Consider the following 20,969-nt stretch of genomic DNA (forward strand, 5'->3'; position numbering starts at 1 on the left):
ACAAATAACTACTTTCCACTGCTAATGATACTTAATAACTATCAAAAGAAAGATGGCCCCAAGTGATAACTACCTTACAGATCTGAGAGCCCATGGGCAGACTCTTTCCTGGAATAACAGCTCTAAATCAGGAAATTGGAAACTTAGAAGACTTGATCGTGCTCTGGTAAACTCTGAATGGCTTGTCAATTACCCTAGATCCTTTAACGCTTATCACCACCAAGGCCTTTCCGACCATTCTCCCCTTATAATCCAATTTGACAATGCCACTACCAATAGCAAAATTCCCTTCAGATTCCTATCTATGTGGCTAGAAGACTCCTCTGTGTATGAATGTGTGCAAAGGGCTTGGCAAACCCCGGTTATAGGATCCCCTTTGTACCGTGTTACTCAAAAACTTAAGGAGGCCAAAAAAGCTTTGAAAACTTGGAACCATGATGTATTCGGAAGAATTGACATCCAGGCCCCTCTTCTTCGCCAGCAGTTAGATGACATCCAATGCCAGATAGCCAGCTCTCCAACCGACCTAAACCTGAGAAATGCAGAAGAGATCATGAAGGACTCTTATATCAAAATGGCTAGGAAAGAAGAGATTTTTTTCAAGCAGAAATCCAGAGTCCAATGGCTTGGCCCTTGGAGATTCTAACTCTGCTTTTTTCCACTCTGCTATGGTGGCTCGTCGCAACAAAAACAGTATCCAAGGCACTATTACTCCTGATGGCTCCTACTCCTCAGATCCAGAGGTAATCTCAAATGTAATGGTGGACTTCTTCAACAATATTCTCAACTCAAATGGCCTCAACCCCGAAGCCCATAGCATTCCTGACCCTATTAGAATCCTCTCCCCCAATCAGATTGAGGCCTTATCCAAACCATTCTCCATGGATGAAATCAGGGAAACCATCTTTGCATCTGATGGAAGCAAAGCCCCCGGCCCAGATGGTTTCAATGGTGATTTTTATAAATCTTTTTGGTACCTCATCAAAGAAAACATCACTGAGGCCATCCTTTCTTTTTTCATTAAAGGAAAGATGCTCCCGGAACTAAATTGCACCTTCATTACCCTTGTCCCTAAATCCCCTGATGCCTCCTCCCCTGAGAATTACCGTCCCATTGCCCTCTGCAACTTTCTATACAAAATCATCTCCAAACTGATGGCAAATAGGCTTAAATTGATCATGGATAACCTAATTAGCCCTTTCCAGTCGGCCTTCATCCAAGGTAGGACCGTAGGACCATTCAAGACAACATTCTTCTCTCCCACGACCTTTGCCACAATTTCCATAGGAAAAACTCTACAAAAGCAATGTGCATTAAAATGGACCTCCGAAAGGCTTTTGATAGTGTAAACCACCACTCTCTGATCACCTTCCTCACAAAAATTGGTTTTCCAAACATCTGGTGCCTATGGATCCACCAATGCATTTCCACTCCCACATTCTCAATCTTGGTTAACGGATCCCCTCAAGGATTTTTCAAATCCTCTAATGGTCTTAGACAAGGAGATCCTCTCTCCCCCCTTCTCTTTTGCTTTGTCATGGAAATGCTTTCTTGCCTCCTTGAATCCTTCCTCTCTTCTGGCAAAATATCATCCCCCTTCGTTAGAAAAGAGCTCACCATTTCCTACCTTTTTTTCGCTGACGATGTAATGATTTTTGCTTCCCCAATCCCCTCTTGTGCTGCCGAGATCATTAGATGTCTCAACAAATTCAAATCTTTCTCTGGTCTCGAATTTAACCCTGCAAAAAGTGAAATTTTTTTTTCAGGTTCAGTAAATAGCACTAGAAGAGCAGTTTGCACCATCCTTCGGATGAGTGAAGGCTCATTGCCTATCAAGTACTTGGGACTTCCCCTTATCACCTCTAGACTCACAGCTGCTGACTGCCTCCCCATCTTGGAAAAAATTCAGAAGCGGATCTCTGTCTGGACCAACAAGAGCCTCTCAAGAGCAGGTAGGGCAGAACTTATCAAATCTGTATTAAGCACCTACCAGGTCTACTGGTCGGCGGCTTTTCACATTCCCCGCTCTGTCCTGGAAAAAATTGAGAAAATTTTCAGAGATTTCTTCTGGTCGGGTTGCAAAAGGGAGAGGAAATGGCAAAATATTTCCTGGGAGACCATATGTAAACCGAAGAGAGAAGGTGGGCTGGGGATCAGAAGCCTGATAGATATGAATAGAGCTGCTCAAATTAAACAACTATGGCACATTCTCAATGGGAAAAACATCCCCTGGGTCAGATGGTTTGATCTAAAATACCTCAGGAACAGAAGTATCTGGAGCATCAAAATGCCCAGCAACCCATCCTGGGCTGCCAGAAGTATCATCAATGCTAGATCCTTTATCCTCCCGAATGTCTGCTACATCGTAAACCCTCTCTCAAAGCTGAACTTTTGGAATGACCCCTGGCACCCAAATGGACCGATTTCATCTCAAACATCCGTCCTCTCCAACTTCATTCCCCCTTCTGCTTCCATTCTCAGAACTTTCGAAGAAGGTTGGTGGAATATGATCCTGACTCTGCCCCAACTTTGGGAGTTCAAAATGATTTTAGATGGTGCTCTCTTCTCTGACAACTTGGATTCTAAATCATTTGGAAACCCGAAGCCTCTGGAAAATTCTCTCTCCGTAACGCTTGGAACACAATCAGACCCCCAAAACCGGAAGTCCAGTGGGCATCGTCCATTTGGTTCCCGGGCCACATTCTGAAATTCAGTACTACCGATTGGTTGGCTATGCAAAATAGGCTCAGCACAAAAGATAACCTTCACTTCCTAGGTCCATCGAGGAACAAATCCTGTTCCCTCTGTTATACTGAACCCGAATCAGCTGATCACCTCTTCTTCAACTGCAGTTTCACTGCCTGGATATGGAGGGCAATCCTTAGGCGTATATTTGATCGCAAGAAGCAGAAACGATCCCTTCCTGAAGAAGAACTATGGCTCAGAAGGAAATTCAGATCGAAAGGACAAACATATAGCTTCATCCGAATTCTGTTCACCTCTGCCATTCATTTCATTTGGCAGGAAAGAAATAGCAGAGTGCATGAAAATAAGAAGACTCACAAGCAGAACATCAAGAACATGATATTCAGAGTAGCTAGAGAAAAAATCCTTTTTCTCAAGCTGGATGACATATCAACTGAAGAAAACTTCAAAATCTCAGAAATTTGGAACTTGCCATGCTTCTCCAGATCCCCTCAACTGAAATCATGCTCATGGATTCCTCCTCAACCCGACTCCCTTAAGTTAAATGCTGATGCTTCGTTGGCTAATGGTGAAGGAAGCATTGGAGGGCTTCTTCGCAACAGTAATGGTAACCATGTGAGCCTCTACTCTATTGATTATCCAGCAGCAAGTCTCTGCTCGTCCTCCATCTCTGAACTAGAAATAGAAGCAATTTCAGGGGCCTCCAACTTGTTGATCCGAATCGCTGTAATCTCCTATGGATTGAATCTGATTCCCTTGTAGCTGTCAAAGTTCTGCAGAAGGAAATCACATGCCCATGGAGGAAAATCATAACCCTGGAAAAAATTGAGCTTTTGCTAACCAGCTTCAGGTCCTGGACCATTTCTCACATCTGGAGAGAAGGGAATAAGGCTGCAGATTATCTCTCAAAGACTACTTGCCCTCTCAAAGGCCACCCTATAAATGCTATCGACCTTCCTCAGGAACTGCTCTCTATTGTATTAGAAGACTCCTCTGGAGCTATTTATTTTCGTATGTAATCCTTTTGTTTCTTTAATATATCTGGTGGGGTTCTGCCTAACCCCAAATTACCGATCAGAAAAAGAAAAAAAAAAAAAGTGATAACTACTCTGCTGATCCTTATCAATGAAGATGTAACACAAATCAACTAAGTTCTCACAATGCCCTCATCTCTTCCATAAAAAGGAGTTCTTTGTAGAATCAAATGACTAGGAAAAAATGCAGAAAAAAAGATGAAAAAGGCTAAAACCAAGATATCCATCATTGCTTGGATCCTTTCTTTCATGGCTAGGATAAACAGCAGAAAAAGATCACAAGAAATTAATAAATAAAATAGAAAATATGAAAACAAATTAAAAGCTGAAAACCCGAGGCAGTCGAGCAGGACGATGGAATTTCCTTGATTTGTTAAGATCAAATTCTCCAAAGACAGCATGGATTTGAAGAGGAGTAACAGGGTATCATTTGCAACTCAGTTGTGAAAAAAGCATTCTGGAAGGTGATTCTGTTTCATCTCATTTAGACCCAAAATGGTACATGTCATAGCAGTAATAGTACAAGAGACCAGAACAGTGTCTTCTTGAAGACAAGCTAGAGAGAACAATAACATTTTCCCTTGCCATTCAATGATATTTGCGTGCATTCAAATCCTTTTTCCGTCTGGCAATATTAACTTAAAACTAGAAATATAAAGGAATGAATCTGACCCACATCATAAGCAAGCAGAAGACAAAGGAGACCAGACAAAAATTATTAGATTATGCTAATGAAAAAGAATAAGATATCCCACTTGCGCAAATGAATCTATCGGGCAGCAGCATCTTCGTCACTCCATTTTCCTTCTCACCAGTCCTTTGAAGAAGTCAAAGCTGCATAAACATGCCAAAACTGTCACGCATACAGTAAAATCCATAAGTTCCTTGCTGGAAACAGAAATGGAACAGCCACGAGTATCCACTATTCTTCTAAAAGTAGCCATTGTACACCTAATTCATAATTTCCTGTAAATGTATGGTTGTTCAACTATAGGCTTTTTGTATTATACGGGGTTCTTATAGAGCTAAGCTTCCCAAAAGGCCCCATTCTTATGCGGCATAGGCATGAATCAAAGTGTATTCTTCAAGGAGACACACCAGCATAAAATAACAGTTTTGAGAGAGGTTTGGGCAGACAGATATTATGAGTCCCAGTCTGACAGTCCATGGGTGGAGAAATGAAACACAAAAAGACCTGGGCATAAAAATGAAAAGGGTTGTACATTCTGATTTTCAATTCCCTCAGATTTTGTTTATATAATTTAGATCAGGGATTGGAGATAGTTCCTTTTATTTTGGTTCCTTTTATCAGGCAAATCCAATTGGACCAGAGAACGCCCAAACCGTAGAAACACCGCCATAAACCCACCCAAAGTCCCCTTATTCACTCATCATTCAATAATGTAATATGATAAAGGGGGAGATATGTGAACTGAGAATACCTGTTACCATCAGGATGAAGTTCATAATATTTGTTATCCTCACCGATGGCCAATAAATATCCTGAGGGTGTCAAGCCCTGCATCAAATAAGAAAATTACATGCCAATAAATATCCCGAGGGTGTCAAGCCCTGTATCAAGTAAGCAAATTACAAGGATGACCACAAATTCAGGTTATTACATACTTTTTTGTCTAGCTTACCTGTATTGTAACTACAATATCTTCTATAGATGGTCCCTCGTTTTTTTCCTGTATGATAACCTTCTGTCCACTGCATACATGGAACATAATCATGAAATTGTAACACTGGCATTGTACAATTTTCACATAATATGAAGTTGAGATTGTATTTTTGCATGTTGACATAAGAAGGCAAAAGCCTATTTCAAAAACAACAAGTACAAAAGGATCTTTAGTGACATTGAAGATTGAGTAGACACTCGTAAAGACAAACTGCAACTAAACTCTGATATTTGTATAGATTGGCATAGGACCTAAGATAGCTTATAGTGTCAGATACTGTAGTCCCTTAAAGCCTGAACAACTTAAGTTTGTGAACCCTCACGAACCCTTAAGTGGCATTTTGGGAGAGATTTGTGCAGGGAGCACAACCCACCTCACTCAAGAAAATGATCCTATCCGTTTTGGGAACACGAACACGATCCCTCGATATGGTATGATTATGCGCTTCTCTATACTATAGTAGTGTACAATATGCTGATGTATATAATGCACAACTCTATGGAAATTTATTGTACTTTATTCTCTATTATTTTATAATATCTAGATGGTGAAGGAACATTCAAATCTAATATTACAGCATGTACCACCGAATATCAAAAATACATTTATGATGTATAACAATGAAGAGCAATGATAGAATGAAGGGCGCCCCTATTGGTTGATTTTCAGCAAAGTGGATGGCGCCTTAAAAGTGGAAACCGTGTTGACTTTGCAGAAATCAACCAATAGGGGCACCCTTGAAGCTGATTTTTGCAAGGGCGCCCTTCATTCTATCATTCCTCAACTATGAATTTACATAATATTATTAAAATAAATTAGTTATGTAACTCGAAACCGAAACGGATAGCAAAACCAAAACCATAAGTGTATATATTACAATATTTCAATCAAAACTTGGAAAAATATTGTTTTCAGTCGGAAATTTCCATGAAATTCCTGTAAATCATGAAAATATATTGAAATGATGGAAACTTAAGTTGAAACTTCAGGAAATGCTAGAAAATTATTTATCTATTTAAAAATACGGAAATTTTTTTGTATTATAAATATTACAAATAATATATAATAAATAAAATAACAAAGGATAAGAATGGAAAACGAAATTATATTAATAGCATAATTCATACTAATGTAGTGTGATATACTACATGATGTAATGTTATAACAATTTTTTATATTTTTATTGAAAGATTAATTTTTTTTTTAAGTTTTAGAAAAACTAACAAAATCAAGGCAGGTGAATATTTAGGACCTTTCCAGGAGGGCTAATATCTCTTTTCAGAATGTGAGGAAATCCGCAAATGGGGATGCTGATCGTTTGGCGAGGGAAGGGGTGTCTACGGAGGTTTTAGCGCTCTTTGATCACTTCCCTCCCTGATTGTTTTTTGGCCTTTGGCTTTCCCCCTCCCTATCTGGTGCTAAGCTTTCTTTTCTTTTTCTTTGCATTCTCTTCTTCTCTTGTATATTGACCATCTCGGTCTACTTTCTTAATATAATTATTTAGCCATTCAATAAAAAAGATTTAGCCATGCCCTATTATACAAAAAATTTATATTATATTTTCTCACTATTTTTTATCTTTGTTATATTTTTTATAAAATATTAAATTTTATTTTTTTTTAAATCCTCCATTTGCCATTTAGTGTAAGAGTGGCATACCTATATAATTATATTTGGTAAGTGATATGTCCGCCCCTTTTGATTACTTGGGACACCCAGCAGCAATGTACGTGGCAGTCAGCCCCATTGAATACTTCGGACGTGAAGTGCATCAGCCCTGCTGCAGCCCCATTGAATACTTCTGACGTGAAGTACATCAGCCCTGCTGCAGTTATTGATACACTGCTGCTGGGTGTCCCAAGTAATCAAAAGGGGCGGCGGATATATCACTTCCCTTATATTTATATGAATTACATGTAAAATGTAGTTTATGTATTAAGTATAAATATTTTATAAATTGCATGTGAAATGTGGTATGTACTGAATCGTGAGATGTCATCGGTTGTTACATGTTTCTAAACCATTATAGGTGGTTTTTCTGCTTATGTGATGGTTTTTTAGTATTTATTTGTTCTTATTCTAGCACTTCCTGAATTTTCATCTTAAATGTCCATCATTTCCATTTGTTTTAATATTTTACAGAATTTCCACAAAAATTTCATCCAAAGCCAACATGTTTACATTTCCGTCACGACCAAAACGCGTACTGAAATCGAACCCGAAACCAGAAACCTTGGGTGTTCAAGACCACTTACCATAGTTAAAACCTATCAGTCCACATGGTATGCTAGGAATGTGTTTCAGGAATACCATTAAAACAATGTGAAGACACAGCGTCTTCGGTCATAGGTGCATGAGTAGTAGCAACTATCTACTTAGGCTTCAATTGAGGATACGGATCTCAACATGTGTGTAACATAGTTGCCCGAACGCGAATGAATGCGAGAAGAGATACAAGTAGTAGCGCGAAGTGAGGGGTCTCGAAAGAGAAAATATGGGAAGCAAAAATCTCTAAGAGAAAAAGTGTAAGATGATGTGTTGCATGGATTCTTTGCCCCCCTATTCCGAATCCGTGTCGACACATTTCGACACACGTTACATAATGAGTACAAGTATCAGTCATGAAATGTGTCTCACAGTCAAGCTAAATTTTTACCCACTTGGGAAAAAAGGCTGCACCCTACGAGTCTTGCATATTTTTAAGCAAAACACTTAAAACTACACACACACATACATACATGCCTATATGGATATAGAAATCTGCATCACGCCAACAATGTTGGCAAGCTCTTACATGCTGACATGGTAACTGCAATCAGTAGCCTGCCGCTTACATGTTCGTGTGTCAAGAAATGGGCCAAGCAATTGCAAGGTTGCACCAACAATGTCAAAGCAATGGAACATGACAAAATATTTGGTGATTTAGGAAATATTTGCTCATATAAATCAGTAATAACCAAGTATATCAATGCATCAATCCAAATGATATATCTGAGAAGTATGTGAATTTAAAGCTACAAAAAGAAAAAGAGGATGACACAAGAATTGATTTATACCTATGAAGCCATGAATTGTAGTATAGCTCCTCGAGAGCTTGAAACCCTAAATGACAAAGCAGCAATATGTATTACATTATTCTGTCTAGTTATAATTACGAAAAGACAATTTGCTTCTCAAAGCACTATTGAAAAAATAACTATTTCCACCATAGGCATGCTACAACAAGCACTAAGAAACTGAGTCACATAAACTTTGCAAGATTTGACATCGACATTGGTGATGGTTCTCGGATGCCAACATGAAATAGTCTTAGCATATTTTAGAATGTAAAATATAATAACAGTGCTTGGAAAATCAAACTTGCGAAAAAAATCAGAATCTGATGATCAAAGACGAGTGCTATGATCAGTATTCACTTACAAAGCACATCGTGTGCACTAATTACATTCCGTATGTTTCATTTATAAATTTATCAATACCATGTTATTCAAAATCGCCATCAACTTGAGTACATAATTATCCTCTATACAAAGTTTCCCTACCGTCAAATAATATCTTGCTCTTCTCATCTCAAACATTCCATAGCACCACATGTAGAGAGTATCCCCTAATGATTCTACTTTCCCTCAAACGGCCCATTCAACCAATCAGAAAAAAGGTCAATTGTGGAGTTAAGAAGAACCCATTTGATGTTGAAACGTTTGTAGAGAGCCACCGGAATTGATGCCTCCACCTTACAATTCTTTAATTATTCCGTAAATGTGTATCTCATACGCATGTATAGGTCATGGTTTTAAACTTCAACCAACATTTGTCAACTTCGGTTGGCATGGGTCGACTTCCGTAGAGAAAAAAGTCCGAAGTAAATCCGGACCAAATTCCAAAGTCTGATTCCTTGATGCGCCCACATAACAAAAAAAAAGAGTAAAAGAAATGGCATGATCATCAGCTTTCAAAACATGTGAAATATTTATATTTAAAATGAAACTTATCATTCCCTACATGCACAGCACAACAATGCATGCCACAAGGTGTTTGATCTGGTTAAACCATTATGAACGATTGTCTTCCTAAAGCGATGGTTTATAAGTGTGTATTTGTGCTTTTTCTTGAAGTTCATCCTAATTTCCATCATTTCCATGGACTTCCATAAACTTCCACTAAGTAATACTTCTGTGGGTATCAAAACTACAGACTGAAACTGACGTTTGAATTCTTGGTATAGGCTCGTATGTGACTCTAAGGGCTCTCCCTACCTGAATTGGTGATAAAGATATTTAATCAGATTAATGACTTAAACTAATAGGTGAAGAAAACAGGGTGACATGTATCCTAAAGGTGGATAAGAAATTGATCCCTTGGATAGTTTGGCTTGCAATAAAATGTCTTTTATCAGTTTATAAGGTGTTTATGAATCGGGCACATTCAGAACATAATATGTTGAATATAAATGTATCACGTACACAAATTCATAGGGTATGTTTTTATGAGAAATTACCTAAAGAAAAAAAAGTTTGTTCCCTACTTGTAGTATTATATTTTTCGTTTGTGCGGTGGAAAAAAATCACATAAAGGAATGGTTGTGCACCCAAACTGGCTAGGTTAATAATGGGATGATAAATTAAGACATTTCCATCAAGTCATGATTGAGTAGCAATAACATTCCCATACATAGAGGCGAAATTTCAGCCCAATGTTAACACGACTACAGGAGTCATAACTAGAAAGAACGAAATCACCCAATGCAATGAAGAGTAAGGAAAGAAGAGCAGAGCAAAATATAAGCAACAATGGCATTTAAAACAGAAAGACCATATGAGGAAAGGTTACGAGACGTTTGGGTTCACCTTGGTTGCTGAAGATATCGAAAAGACTTTCAAATTTTCTGAAAAATGCTGCAAGAATGTCTTCCCTCGTTAGTGGTTGTGCAGAAGTCAATTGTTTTAGCACTGCATTCAAGCACGTTGTGGGTCTCTCATTATCCACATTCAAGCCAATTCCTGCATGAATATCACGAGCTTCAATAAGTCAAACATGAACCTAGTTTAAATAAAGCAATCTATTTCAAGATCTGACATGTAGATAAGTGATCAACCAATTTAAGAGTCCAAAAATAAAGAAAGAAATTACAGACAATTTTTAAATGGAATAAATAGAATGGGACATCACAATGGAAAACATTTAGCCATCGTCATTCCAATTTATGTGTGCGCAGCAAAAGTTGGTTTATAAAAGAATAGCACATGATCTGCAGAAGGATAAAGGCCTCTTTACCAGCACTGATATTGAACTTCTTTGATTTATATGTTGAGGTGCATAGTATGCCTCCAACTTTAAGGCCATTTAAATAAAGATCATTTGGCCACTTTATTTTAACATCAAGATGTGGCAAGCCCTGAAATTAGATCATGTTTCCAAATCAAGGTATCAAATATTAAAACTTTAAATTGCAGAACATGTGATACAAAAGATAAACGATAAAAGCACAATACACAAACGTAATCCATGTAAATTATATTTTTCCATACGGTAAATTCGTACGTAATTCTACATTGCAGTAAGTTCTATATAATGACACTACAGAAATAATTTATCTAGAAAATGGGGTAATAAATTATATTTTTCCATACGGCAAGTAGAAATTTGCGGATGACACACGTCTAGTTTGTGGAGCTTCGGTGAACCAAGCTTTCGTGTTAAGGCAGTTTTGAGGTGCTATAAGGAAGCTTCAGGCCAAAGTGTAAAGAAGTTGCATCTCTGGTCATGGATCCAAGACCATATAATTAAGGATCTAGCTTCCATCCCTTGATTGTCGTGCCTAGATCCTATTTAATCCCGTCATCATGCAATAGAAAACCACCCAAAGAGATATTGGACCCCTATTGAGACATTTATGGAAATGTGGGTCGGTATCCCTTGTGGGTACGATCACATTGCTCAAATAGGCCCTTGTCAACCTACCTATTTGCTTCATGTTCCTCTTATTGTCCACTTTTAGTGCAATTGACTGAAGTGAATGCTTACAGAAAAAAGTTTTTGTGGGACAACTGGCAAGAATGTAGGAAATACCACCGAAGTGGTATGCCAAATCAAAGATGGCGGGATTGGGAGTTAGATGTTGTTAACAACGGTGGAAGAGAGAGAGAGAGAGAGAGAGAGAGAGAGAGAGAGAGAGAGAGAGAGAGAGAGAGAGAGAGAGAGAACGGTGGTTGGGAGAAAATGAGAGTCTAAACTGACCTCTCACAAAAATGATATATGCGGGCAGGCGTGTTGTGTGTGTGCGTGTGTGTGCGAGGGTCGTACAAGGAGAAACACAAAAATGCCCTTCAACGGGCACATAATTACTTAACCCTTCTAACACCCCCTCAAGATGGAGTGTATATGTTATACAACCCCAGCTTGTTACAAATATCACTCAACTTAGACTTTCCCAATGGTTTGGTAAACATATCAGCCAATTGATCTCCCTTTTGTAGCTTCTCACGAATGAAATGACAATCCACTTCAATATGCTTAGTCCTCTCATGAAAGATTGGATTTGAGGCGACGTGAATAGCTGCTGCTCCATTATCACAGTACAATGATGTTGGAGATAATGAAGAAATACCACTTAGGATCGTAACATTCCATCATGCTCCATAGTCGATGTCCTCGACTATGCCAGTCTGTGATGGCTTTCACTCTGGCAGTCCTTTTCCTAGGTCACCCCTTTTGTGACTTGTCCCAGCAGCCCACACTGTCACTTTCACTTTGGTTGCTCCAGTTAGCCCTTTTCACAAGTCGCCTCTTTCGTGATTCAAACACAAGACGAGGTGACAGCTCTAATACATAGACGATGGAAGCAAGAGAAAGGAAGGGACGAATGGAAATAGAGAGAAAAGAAGAATAAAGAGGAACAATTGGGAGAGAAGTAGTGGAGTTTCATAATAAGAAAACCCACGACTTCCACTTCTTATAATCAGATCACTAAAATATTTGATATGATAATAAGGTCTTAATGTGGGATGGGCCCCATCATAAAAACCATCCATATCAACATGCATCATATTTCATGTAGGATTGGGTAATAAAGTCAACTTTTGCGAAGACGTATAGTGTGGTAACACCACCCTCAAGTCTTATTTTCGGCTCTTGTTTAGAGTAGACAGGGATAAAGCCACTACGGTGTTGGATTCTTATATGCGAAATGGGGACAATTTGGTATGGACTGGTAAGTAGTGTTTGGTTGTAGGGCAGTCCTCTCAGAGAGTAGTGGAAGAAGTAGGGATGTCATTAACAATATAATGAGTGAAGAGAGAGCAAAGACAAAAACCTTTCCCACTACTCTTCTACCAAAGTTTTCCCATTTTGGGAGAGTTTTGTTGGAAGATGTGAAGGGGGGACATTAGTAGCACATGGGTGCCACATGGGGAAAAAAAGCAATAATGTGTGAAGGGGGGACATTAGTAGCACATGGGCGCCACATGGGGAAAAAAAGCAATAATGATGTTTGAAACATGTTGGGGAGTTGAGTGGAATTTCGTTGCAATTTTAGCAACCAAACAAGGAATCGGCATTCATTGGCATTTGAAATTCCAATGAATGCCGAGCGTTTGTTCAGCCAAACAAGGCCTTTGAGAGGGGATTAAATTGCTTATTCCTTTTTTTTTTAACGGTGGTGATTTTATTAAGAGCGAAGGGGAGACCGAGATGGTCAACACTGAAAGATGAAAATAAGCAATAAACAGAACAACAAAAAGGAAAACAAAGCCATAAGAGAAAAAAAAAAGATGATTGGGTATCTCAAAGAGGGAGGTAATAAAAAAGCTCCAGACCCTCCTTCGATACCCCATCCCCGGATAGCTTGTCAGCTACCCATTAGCGAACCTATGGACATGCTGGAAAAAAAAACGAGACTCCCACTCGATCTTGGATCTCGTCAAAGAACCGAGCAAATCTCCAAGGATAGGCATGGGAACCTATTAGCCATCGGATCACGTTGAGGGAGCCCCCCTCCACCACCACTCTATCCAAGCTTCATTTATCTAGTAGTTTTATCACCTGATGGATTGTGCACACCTCCGCCTCACTGGCAACAGAACAAAAAATTGCTTATTCCTTTGTTAGATGGCCTAATGCTTTTTAAGAGGGATTCTCTCAACGTGGTCAATTTGATAAATTTGGAGTGATATTTGAGGATAATTTAATGTCTAGCAAGCCATCGACGGCAACTCAGTCATATAGGGGGAGATGATAATACAGAGGCACATAGATTGTCTAGGGAGGGTGTGATGAGTCCATTTATCATTAGGAACCATATGCCACTAAAGGCCTGAGAGCATGGTTATATATTTTATTTATAATATTTGCTTTTATCTTATTTTTTTATCTTTTTTACATTTTAAGTTTGCTTTTGTCTTATTATGATGCTTTCTTCCCTCCAATGACATTGATCATGGCATGTAGTTTGGCTTTCTTTAATAAAAATTCAGTTTATTATTCATAAATATATATATATATATATATATATATATAGAGGAAAGTGTTTCTAGTCGGTAGACTAGATAAGCTTATCTACTCCGCCTTTTAAAAAAATACAGTGGGCCCACGCTTCTTGGATGATCCAAACCATTCATAGGATAGGTCTTAACATAGATAGGGTGTGCCCAAAAAATCAGCACCAAAGGGTCATCCTAGCCCTTCATTTTGTTGGGCATTGTGGTTCCCAGAATGGACACATATAAACGTCCACGTTTATATGCGTCCATTTTGGACACGGTGTGCCCAACAAAATGAAGGGCTAGGATGACCCTTTGGTGCTGATTTTTTGGGCACACCCTATCTATGTTAGGACCTATCCTATGAATGGTTTGGATCATCCAAGAAGCGTGGGCTCACTGTATTTTTTTAAAAGGCGGAGTAGATAAGCTTATCTAGGGGGTAGACTAGAAACACTTTCCTCATATATATATATATATATATATATATATATATATATATATATATATATATATATATATATATATATATATATATTGCATAAATTTGTCATACTAGTTTGGTTTTCTTTAATAAAATTGAGTTTATTATTCGGATATATATCTATATACTATATAGCAGAAGAGAAAAGGAGAGAATTATTTGAATTTCTCCCAAAATTCTATGAGAATTACACATCACTTTTTTTTACTTTTTTTACCAAAGGCCGCACTCATTCAACCCACATATTTTCAATCTTACCCCCTCCTTTATGCTTTTTAACAAAGGCACTCATTCAACCCACATATTTTCAATCCGACCCCCTCCTTTATGCTTTTTAACAAAGGCACCCATTAAAGCCACATAATTTCAATCTTACCCCGCTCCTTTATGCTTTTTTAATTATGGAAACCTCTATAGATTGGAGGGCTAGGATCAGCCTATGGATATGATTTTACGGGCACAAATTATTGATGTTGTGTTCCATCACATGGATGGTTTGGATCATAGTTACCGGGTCAGGAAACGGAAGCGTGAAACGGAAACGTGAAACGCTTGAAAAAAAATTAAAGGAGAAACGTGAAACTCGTTTTCTTGAAAACTTTTTCCCTCTTTTTATCAAAATCATGTGATATATAAAGGGAAATGATTCGCCCCTTTTGTTTACCGGGGACAGCCCCATCTAGTGTAGGTAAGTAATATATTGACCCGTTTTTTACTTGGAACAGCCCCCTTTAGAGTATTTATGGCTCCTCATTTACACTAGATGGGGTTGTCCCCAGTAAACAAAAGGGGTGAATACTTAATGTAGGAAGTAATATATTCACCCCATTTTCTTACTTGGTGTATTTATGACTCACCTTTTACACTAGATGGGGTTGTCCCCAGTATTTTGAGATCTGCACAAACCATCTTGTCCTTTTTAGTATTTAAAGAGCTGTCAAAAGTTTATTACATTTGCCAAAAAAGCTCTCACAAATCGATTAAAGAAGAAAAGACAACTATGCAAATATTAAAATATGGTTGTGATGAAATCGATTAAAGAAGAAAAGAGAGCTGTGCAAATATTAAAATATGGTTGTGATGTGTAGCCCTGTTGTTTACTGGGGACAGCCCCATCCAGTGTAAAATAGGAGCGATAAATACACTAAAGGGTGTTGTTCCAAGTAAAAAAAGGGGTGAACATATCACTTATCTACATAAAGCATTCGCCCTTTTGTTTATTGGGGACAGCCCCATCAAGTGTAAAAAAGGACTCATAAATACACAAAAGAGGGTTGTTCCAAATAAAAGAATGGGGCGAATATATAGCTTATGTATATAATGTCCTTTTATGCAGAACCCTAATCATGCATCTCTCCCAAACGCCTCTCTCTCTCTTTCTCTCTGGCCGGAGAACTGAAGAGGGGAAAGATGAGTCTCTCTCTCTCTCTCTCTCTCTCTCTCTCTCTCTCTCTCTCTCATGCGTTTCACCTCTGTTTCACGGGCGTTTCCGCAACGTTTCTCATCCGTTTCACTTTTTTTTTCCATGGAAACGTGTTTCCCACTTTGCCCCAGCATTTCCTGCAACTATGGTTTGGATCAACCTATGATGTGGTCCGTACATTTCTTTGTCAGCCCGTGCATCGCACGGGGTTTTTTACTAGTATATATATATATATAGAAAGAGAGAGAGAGAAAAAAAAAATTTGTTGGTGAGCTTAAGCATGGTGCGCTTAAGTTGTTATAACGCCTCCCATTTGTGCGCTTAAGCGGGACCCAAACATTTAAACGAATGGGAGGCGTTATAACAACTTAAGCGCACCAAAAAAATGGTGAGCTTAAGCGCACCAACAGTTTTCTCATATATATATATATATATATGAGAAAAGTGTAGCTACACATACGTGTAGCTAACTTAGCTACACCCTTAAAATACAGTGGGCCCCACATTGTTTGGGTGATGCAAACCATTCATTTGATGGGCCCTCACATAGATAGGGTGTGCCCTAAAAATCAGCTCCATTGGATGATCCCAACCCTTCAAACTGTGGAGGCAAAAATGGACAGATTTGTGAAGGTTTTTACACGTCCATTTTTGCCTCCACAAATCGTAGGGTTGGGATGATCCTATGGAGCTGATTTTTTGGGCACACCCTATCTATGTGAGGGCCCATCAAATGAATGGTTTGCATCACCCAAACAATGTGGGGCCCACTGTATTTTAAGCCGTTGGTGTAGCTAAGTTAGCTACACGTATGTGTAGCTACACTTTTCTCATATATATATATATATATATATATATATATATATATATATATATATATATATATATATACACACACATATGAGAAAACATTTCCTACACACTTGTGTAGGTAAGTTACCTACGCACTACCTTAAAATACAGTGGGGGCCCACATTGTTTGGGTGATCCAAACAATTCATTTGAATGGTCCTCACATAGATAGGGTGTCCACAAAAAATCAGATCCATAGGATCATCCCAACCCTACGATTTGTGGAGGTAAAATGGACGTGTATAAGCCTTCACAAATTAGTCCATTTTTTGCCTCCATAGTTTGAATGGTTAGGATGATCCTATGGATCTGATTTTTTGTGGACACCCTATCTATGTGAGGACCATTCAAATGAATTGTTTGGATCACCCAAACAATGTGGGTAGTGCGTAGGTAACTTACCTACACAAGTGTGTAGGAAATGTTCTCTCTCTCTCTCTCTCTCTCTCTCTCTCTCTCTATATATATATATATATATATATATATATATATATATATGAGGAAACTGTTGGTGAGCTTAAGCTCACCAAACTTATGATGAGCTAGATTGCCCAATCACATGGGTCCCACATTTTGGGGAGTGATCCAAACCATTCATTTGCAAGGCCTTATCATAGATAGGGGGTGTACCAAAAATCAGCTCCATTAGATCATCCTAACCCCTCCATTTGTGGAGGACAAAAATGGGGCAGATTTGTGTCTGTCCATTTTTGTCCTCCACAAATGGAGGGGTTAGGATGATCCTATGGAGCTGATTTTTGGTACACCCCCCATCTATGTAAGGGACTTTCAAATGAATGGTTTGGATCATCCTAACAAAGTGGGCCCCCATGTGATTGGGCAAGCTAGCTCACCATAAGTTTGGTGAGCTCACCAACAGTTTCCTCATATATATATAGAGAGAGAGAGGAAAGTGTTAGTGAGCTTAAGCGCCCAATCACATGGGGGCCTACTTTGTTAGGATGGTCCAAAGCATTCATTTGAAAGGCCCTTGCATAGATGGGGTGTGTACCAAAAATCAGCTCCATAGGATCATCCTAACCCATCCATTTGTGGAGGTCAAAATGGACAAACATTGTTTGTACAGAAATCTGCCCATTTTTGTCCTCCACAAATGGAGGGGTTAGGATGATCCTATGGAGCTGATTTTTGGTACACACCATATCTATGATAAGGCCTTGCAAATGAATGGTTTGGATCACCACAGAAAATGTGGTACCCATGTGATTGGGGAGCTTAAGCGCACCATAAGTTTGGTGAGCTTAAGCTCACCAACACTTTCCTCATATATATATATATATATATATATATATATATATATATATATATATATATTGCATAAATTTGTCATTATGTAATCCATAGATCTAAGACAACTTCAAGCGATGCTTTCTAAATGCTAAATTGAATCAATTAAATGATGATTGCTGCATGCCCCAAGCTAATTGATTGGTTACATGTGTTGGAAATGAGTTTTAGATAGGGATAGGAAGGAAAGCATTATGTGAGATGTGAATGCTAAGCATAACTACAGAAAAAATCATGGTCTTATTTTGTTTGTATGGTTAAATTAATACAGTATTTGACATAAAAAAATCCAATGGATTTTCAACATAACATACAGTCTAATCATTACTCTTATAATAAATAACAAGCTCAATAACCCATGCTGTAAAACGAAACATAAAGCAATTTTATCTGCAAACACTTCTATTTCGATTTTTTAACAGTAAAAACGGATTACAACAAATAGAAGTGCTCACATTTGCCTCGCATGCCACCTTTATTGCCTCGGTTACTGCAAGTGACACTACATACTGTAAAAGAGGCACAACACGCCCATCTTCCATCTGTAACGTAAAAGAAAACAGAAGACAACCCACCAGAGATTCCCATACGTTTTTTGAGCGACCTAAAAAATCAATGTATATGAAGTATAGCCAGATTAGGGAAAATGCTGAAGTATAAATGATTATATAACACAAACTCTGACAGCTTAACCTTTTGGAGTAACTAGTTGTTTCACATGGTACCAGAGCTATTGCCTCACGGCAGGTCCTAGGTCCAAAACCCAACAACTCCTTGACATTAAAAATCCATGTATATAGCCAACCCAAAAAGAGGATCCACAAGTGCCACATGTACGGCCTAGTAAAAAAAAAGAGGGCCCTTGGGTGAGGCTGCTAAGGTTTTTAATTTCAATGTCGTTGTTGGTTTCGGCCACCACCGAAATTGAAATATTTTGGTTTATGTGAGAAATTTCGGCCAAAATCATGTAAAATTAGGTCAGAATTTTCTGTATTTTAAAAAATTCCGTAAAAATGTTTGGAAAAAAAATAACAACATAAGAAACTATAACGAACATCATGATCATGTTCTGAATTCCAAACCTCTCCCTTTGAATTGAACATCCGCAACACAAACAGCACCGAGTGGAAGCTCGCAGAAATTTCTGTGCATGTAATATTAAAAAATTAAAGACAAGAAAATATAATAAAAACCTAAAAATTAAAAGTGAGTTCGAGGATTATAAACTGACTGAGAAACGAGATCATGAGTGGAAGACAAGTAAGGGGACCAAATGAGAAAACGACCGAAACGATCCGTGGAAATAGCGTCCATGTATAGATCGGTCCGAAACGTTTGTAAATCGGGGGAAATCTTCTGTTTCATCTCGGAATGAAGTAAAATGTTAAATTCCCCGTCGATTAGCTTCAGATTCCCGTTGTTCTTGAGGGCGCGAGCGAGATCTTCCTCGGCAGATGATTTTCCGCATAGGATGATAGAGGATGGTTGATTCTCCATGCCTGAAAAAAAAATTAGATCGGAAATTGTAAGAGAGAGAGGATTTGAGGAAGAAGAGAGAATGTTGGGGGGATTGTAGATGAGATTGAGTGGGGGACCTGAGGATGAAGAAGGGTTAGGGTTTTGGGGAGTTTGTTGTTGATTTTGGTGCATTTTGGGCGTGGGAGAGAGGGAGATTGGAAGGTGAAAGAGTCTAAAACGTTGGGGAGTGAGGGAAAGAAGGGAAATTGATGACAGTGAGGGCATGCCAGTGAGGACTTCTTCTTCCTCTGTTATTTGGTTTAACGACTCTTTGGACGCAGGGAGAAGGGGAAAATGAGGTACGGATTTGGGACGGTCGCTTGTTTTTACTGTGGCTTCTCTGCGGTTGTCCCAAGGAACGAGTCCTGACTCAGTTGAGTGATATGAAGCAAATATTTGTTCGGCACTGCTCTATTTTGATAGTAGCACTACTCACCTTGTTTTACACGGGGGACTGTTGTTCTCCTTGTCATATTTTGATAGTAGCACGGATAAAAAGGTTTGAAATAAAATATAGGGATTCTAAACTCACGGGCGCCCTTCTAGATTTGAGTTGAAAGGGCGCTCCCATTGGGTGAGACCGTGAGAGTCACCAGAGTGCATTCGGTAAGAAACCTCGACCAAGCTACACAGGCTGAGGTAAAAGGTAGACCAAACTTAGCAGTCCGAGATAAGAAAACCGAGATCAATAGTGCCATTGTCCAACAGTAGCTCTCACCCCGTTCTACATCAACCGATCTAGGAGTAGCATTTTCAACTGTTTCCGACCTGGAAATCTAACATTCTAACCCAGGTGAACCGAGCTGGAAGTTGTTCGGAAAAGGTAAATGACTGACATATTCGCCTACAACCTGCCCCGCAAGCGGATTTCGAGGCCAATATGACCAACTAGGGAGATATGCTCTCCACCTCAACCGAGTCCGAACGGCCCAAGATTAATCTCTACGCCGGCACCTTAGCTAATTACTTCCCGGCAGGCCGATCTAGAGAACCCGAGGCAGAAGACTACTCCCTGGCCCAAACCGATCCGAGTGGGGGGCAGTATGATGGGGGTAGATTTTGGCGTCCAACCGGAGGCCGACACATGGCATATATATGTAGACTAAAAAAGGTGGAGATGGTAAATGGGTAATTTTGTAATCCCCCTGGATGCCCTGTAAACCTTGGAATCTATAGCCACCACGGAAGATAGACTTTGAAATCGGAATTCCAGGCAACTCGCCCAGTCAGATTAGTCTTCATAAAAGGCAAGATTCCTTTCTTGCATAGGACTTTATTCAATAAAGGAGGGACCAAACTCCAAAGTACACACTTAACAATCACTTTCATGTTCATGAGCCCGTAGAGAGCTCAACTCACACTATTGCCCATCCTGACTTAGGCATTAGAGAGTCCCCCAAAGACCAACTCTGGTCATTTCCCGGCACTTTAGTGTGTTCAGAGATTGCAGGTCATGTTTCTGGTTCGCCGTCCGATAGCATA

General features: G+C 39.0%; 3 protein-coding genes across 3 annotated transcripts; 2 read left to right on the top strand and 1 right to left on the bottom strand.

The window, feature by feature from the left end:
• The first annotated feature begins 52 nt into the window (after positions 1-52).
• On the top strand, positions 53-646 carry LOC143848882 (uncharacterized). Its single transcript, XM_077357936.1, has one exon. The coding sequence runs from the start codon at positions 53-55 to the stop codon at positions 644-646; it is 594 nt and encodes a 197-aa protein (XP_077214051.1).
• A 22-nt stretch (positions 647-668) lies between these two features.
• On the top strand, positions 669-2,707 carry LOC143848883 (uncharacterized). Its single transcript, XM_077357937.1, has 2 exons — positions 669-1,221; positions 1,767-2,707. Exons 1-2 carry the CDS (start codon positions 669-671, stop codon positions 2,705-2,707), a joined length of 1,494 nt encoding a protein of 497 aa, XP_077214052.1.
• Positions 2,708-4,299: 1,592 nt separating this feature from the next.
• Positions 4,300-19,860, bottom strand: LOC143848349 (biotin--protein ligase 2-like). Its single transcript, XM_077357271.1, has 10 exons — positions 19,565-19,860; positions 19,201-19,468; positions 19,052-19,113; positions 18,425-18,573; positions 10,700-10,820; positions 10,273-10,425; positions 8,482-8,527; positions 5,384-5,453; positions 5,183-5,259; positions 4,300-4,574 (listed from the first exon to the last, which is right to left on the bottom strand). The coding sequence occupies exons 1-10, from the start codon at positions 19,710-19,712 to the stop codon at positions 4,532-4,534; spliced, it is 1,137 nt and encodes a 378-aa protein (XP_077213386.1). The 5' UTR covers positions 19,713-19,860; the 3' UTR covers positions 4,300-4,531.
• Between the last annotated feature and the right edge of the window lie 1,109 nt (positions 19,861-20,969).

This window comes from Tasmannia lanceolata, unplaced genomic scaffold, assembly GCF_043159265.1.
Source record: "Tasmannia lanceolata isolate RefF3 unplaced genomic scaffold, GAP_Taslan_0.1 ptg000016l, whole genome shotgun sequence".
Taxonomy (NCBI): domain Eukaryota; kingdom Viridiplantae; phylum Streptophyta; class Magnoliopsida; order Canellales; family Winteraceae; genus Tasmannia; species Tasmannia lanceolata.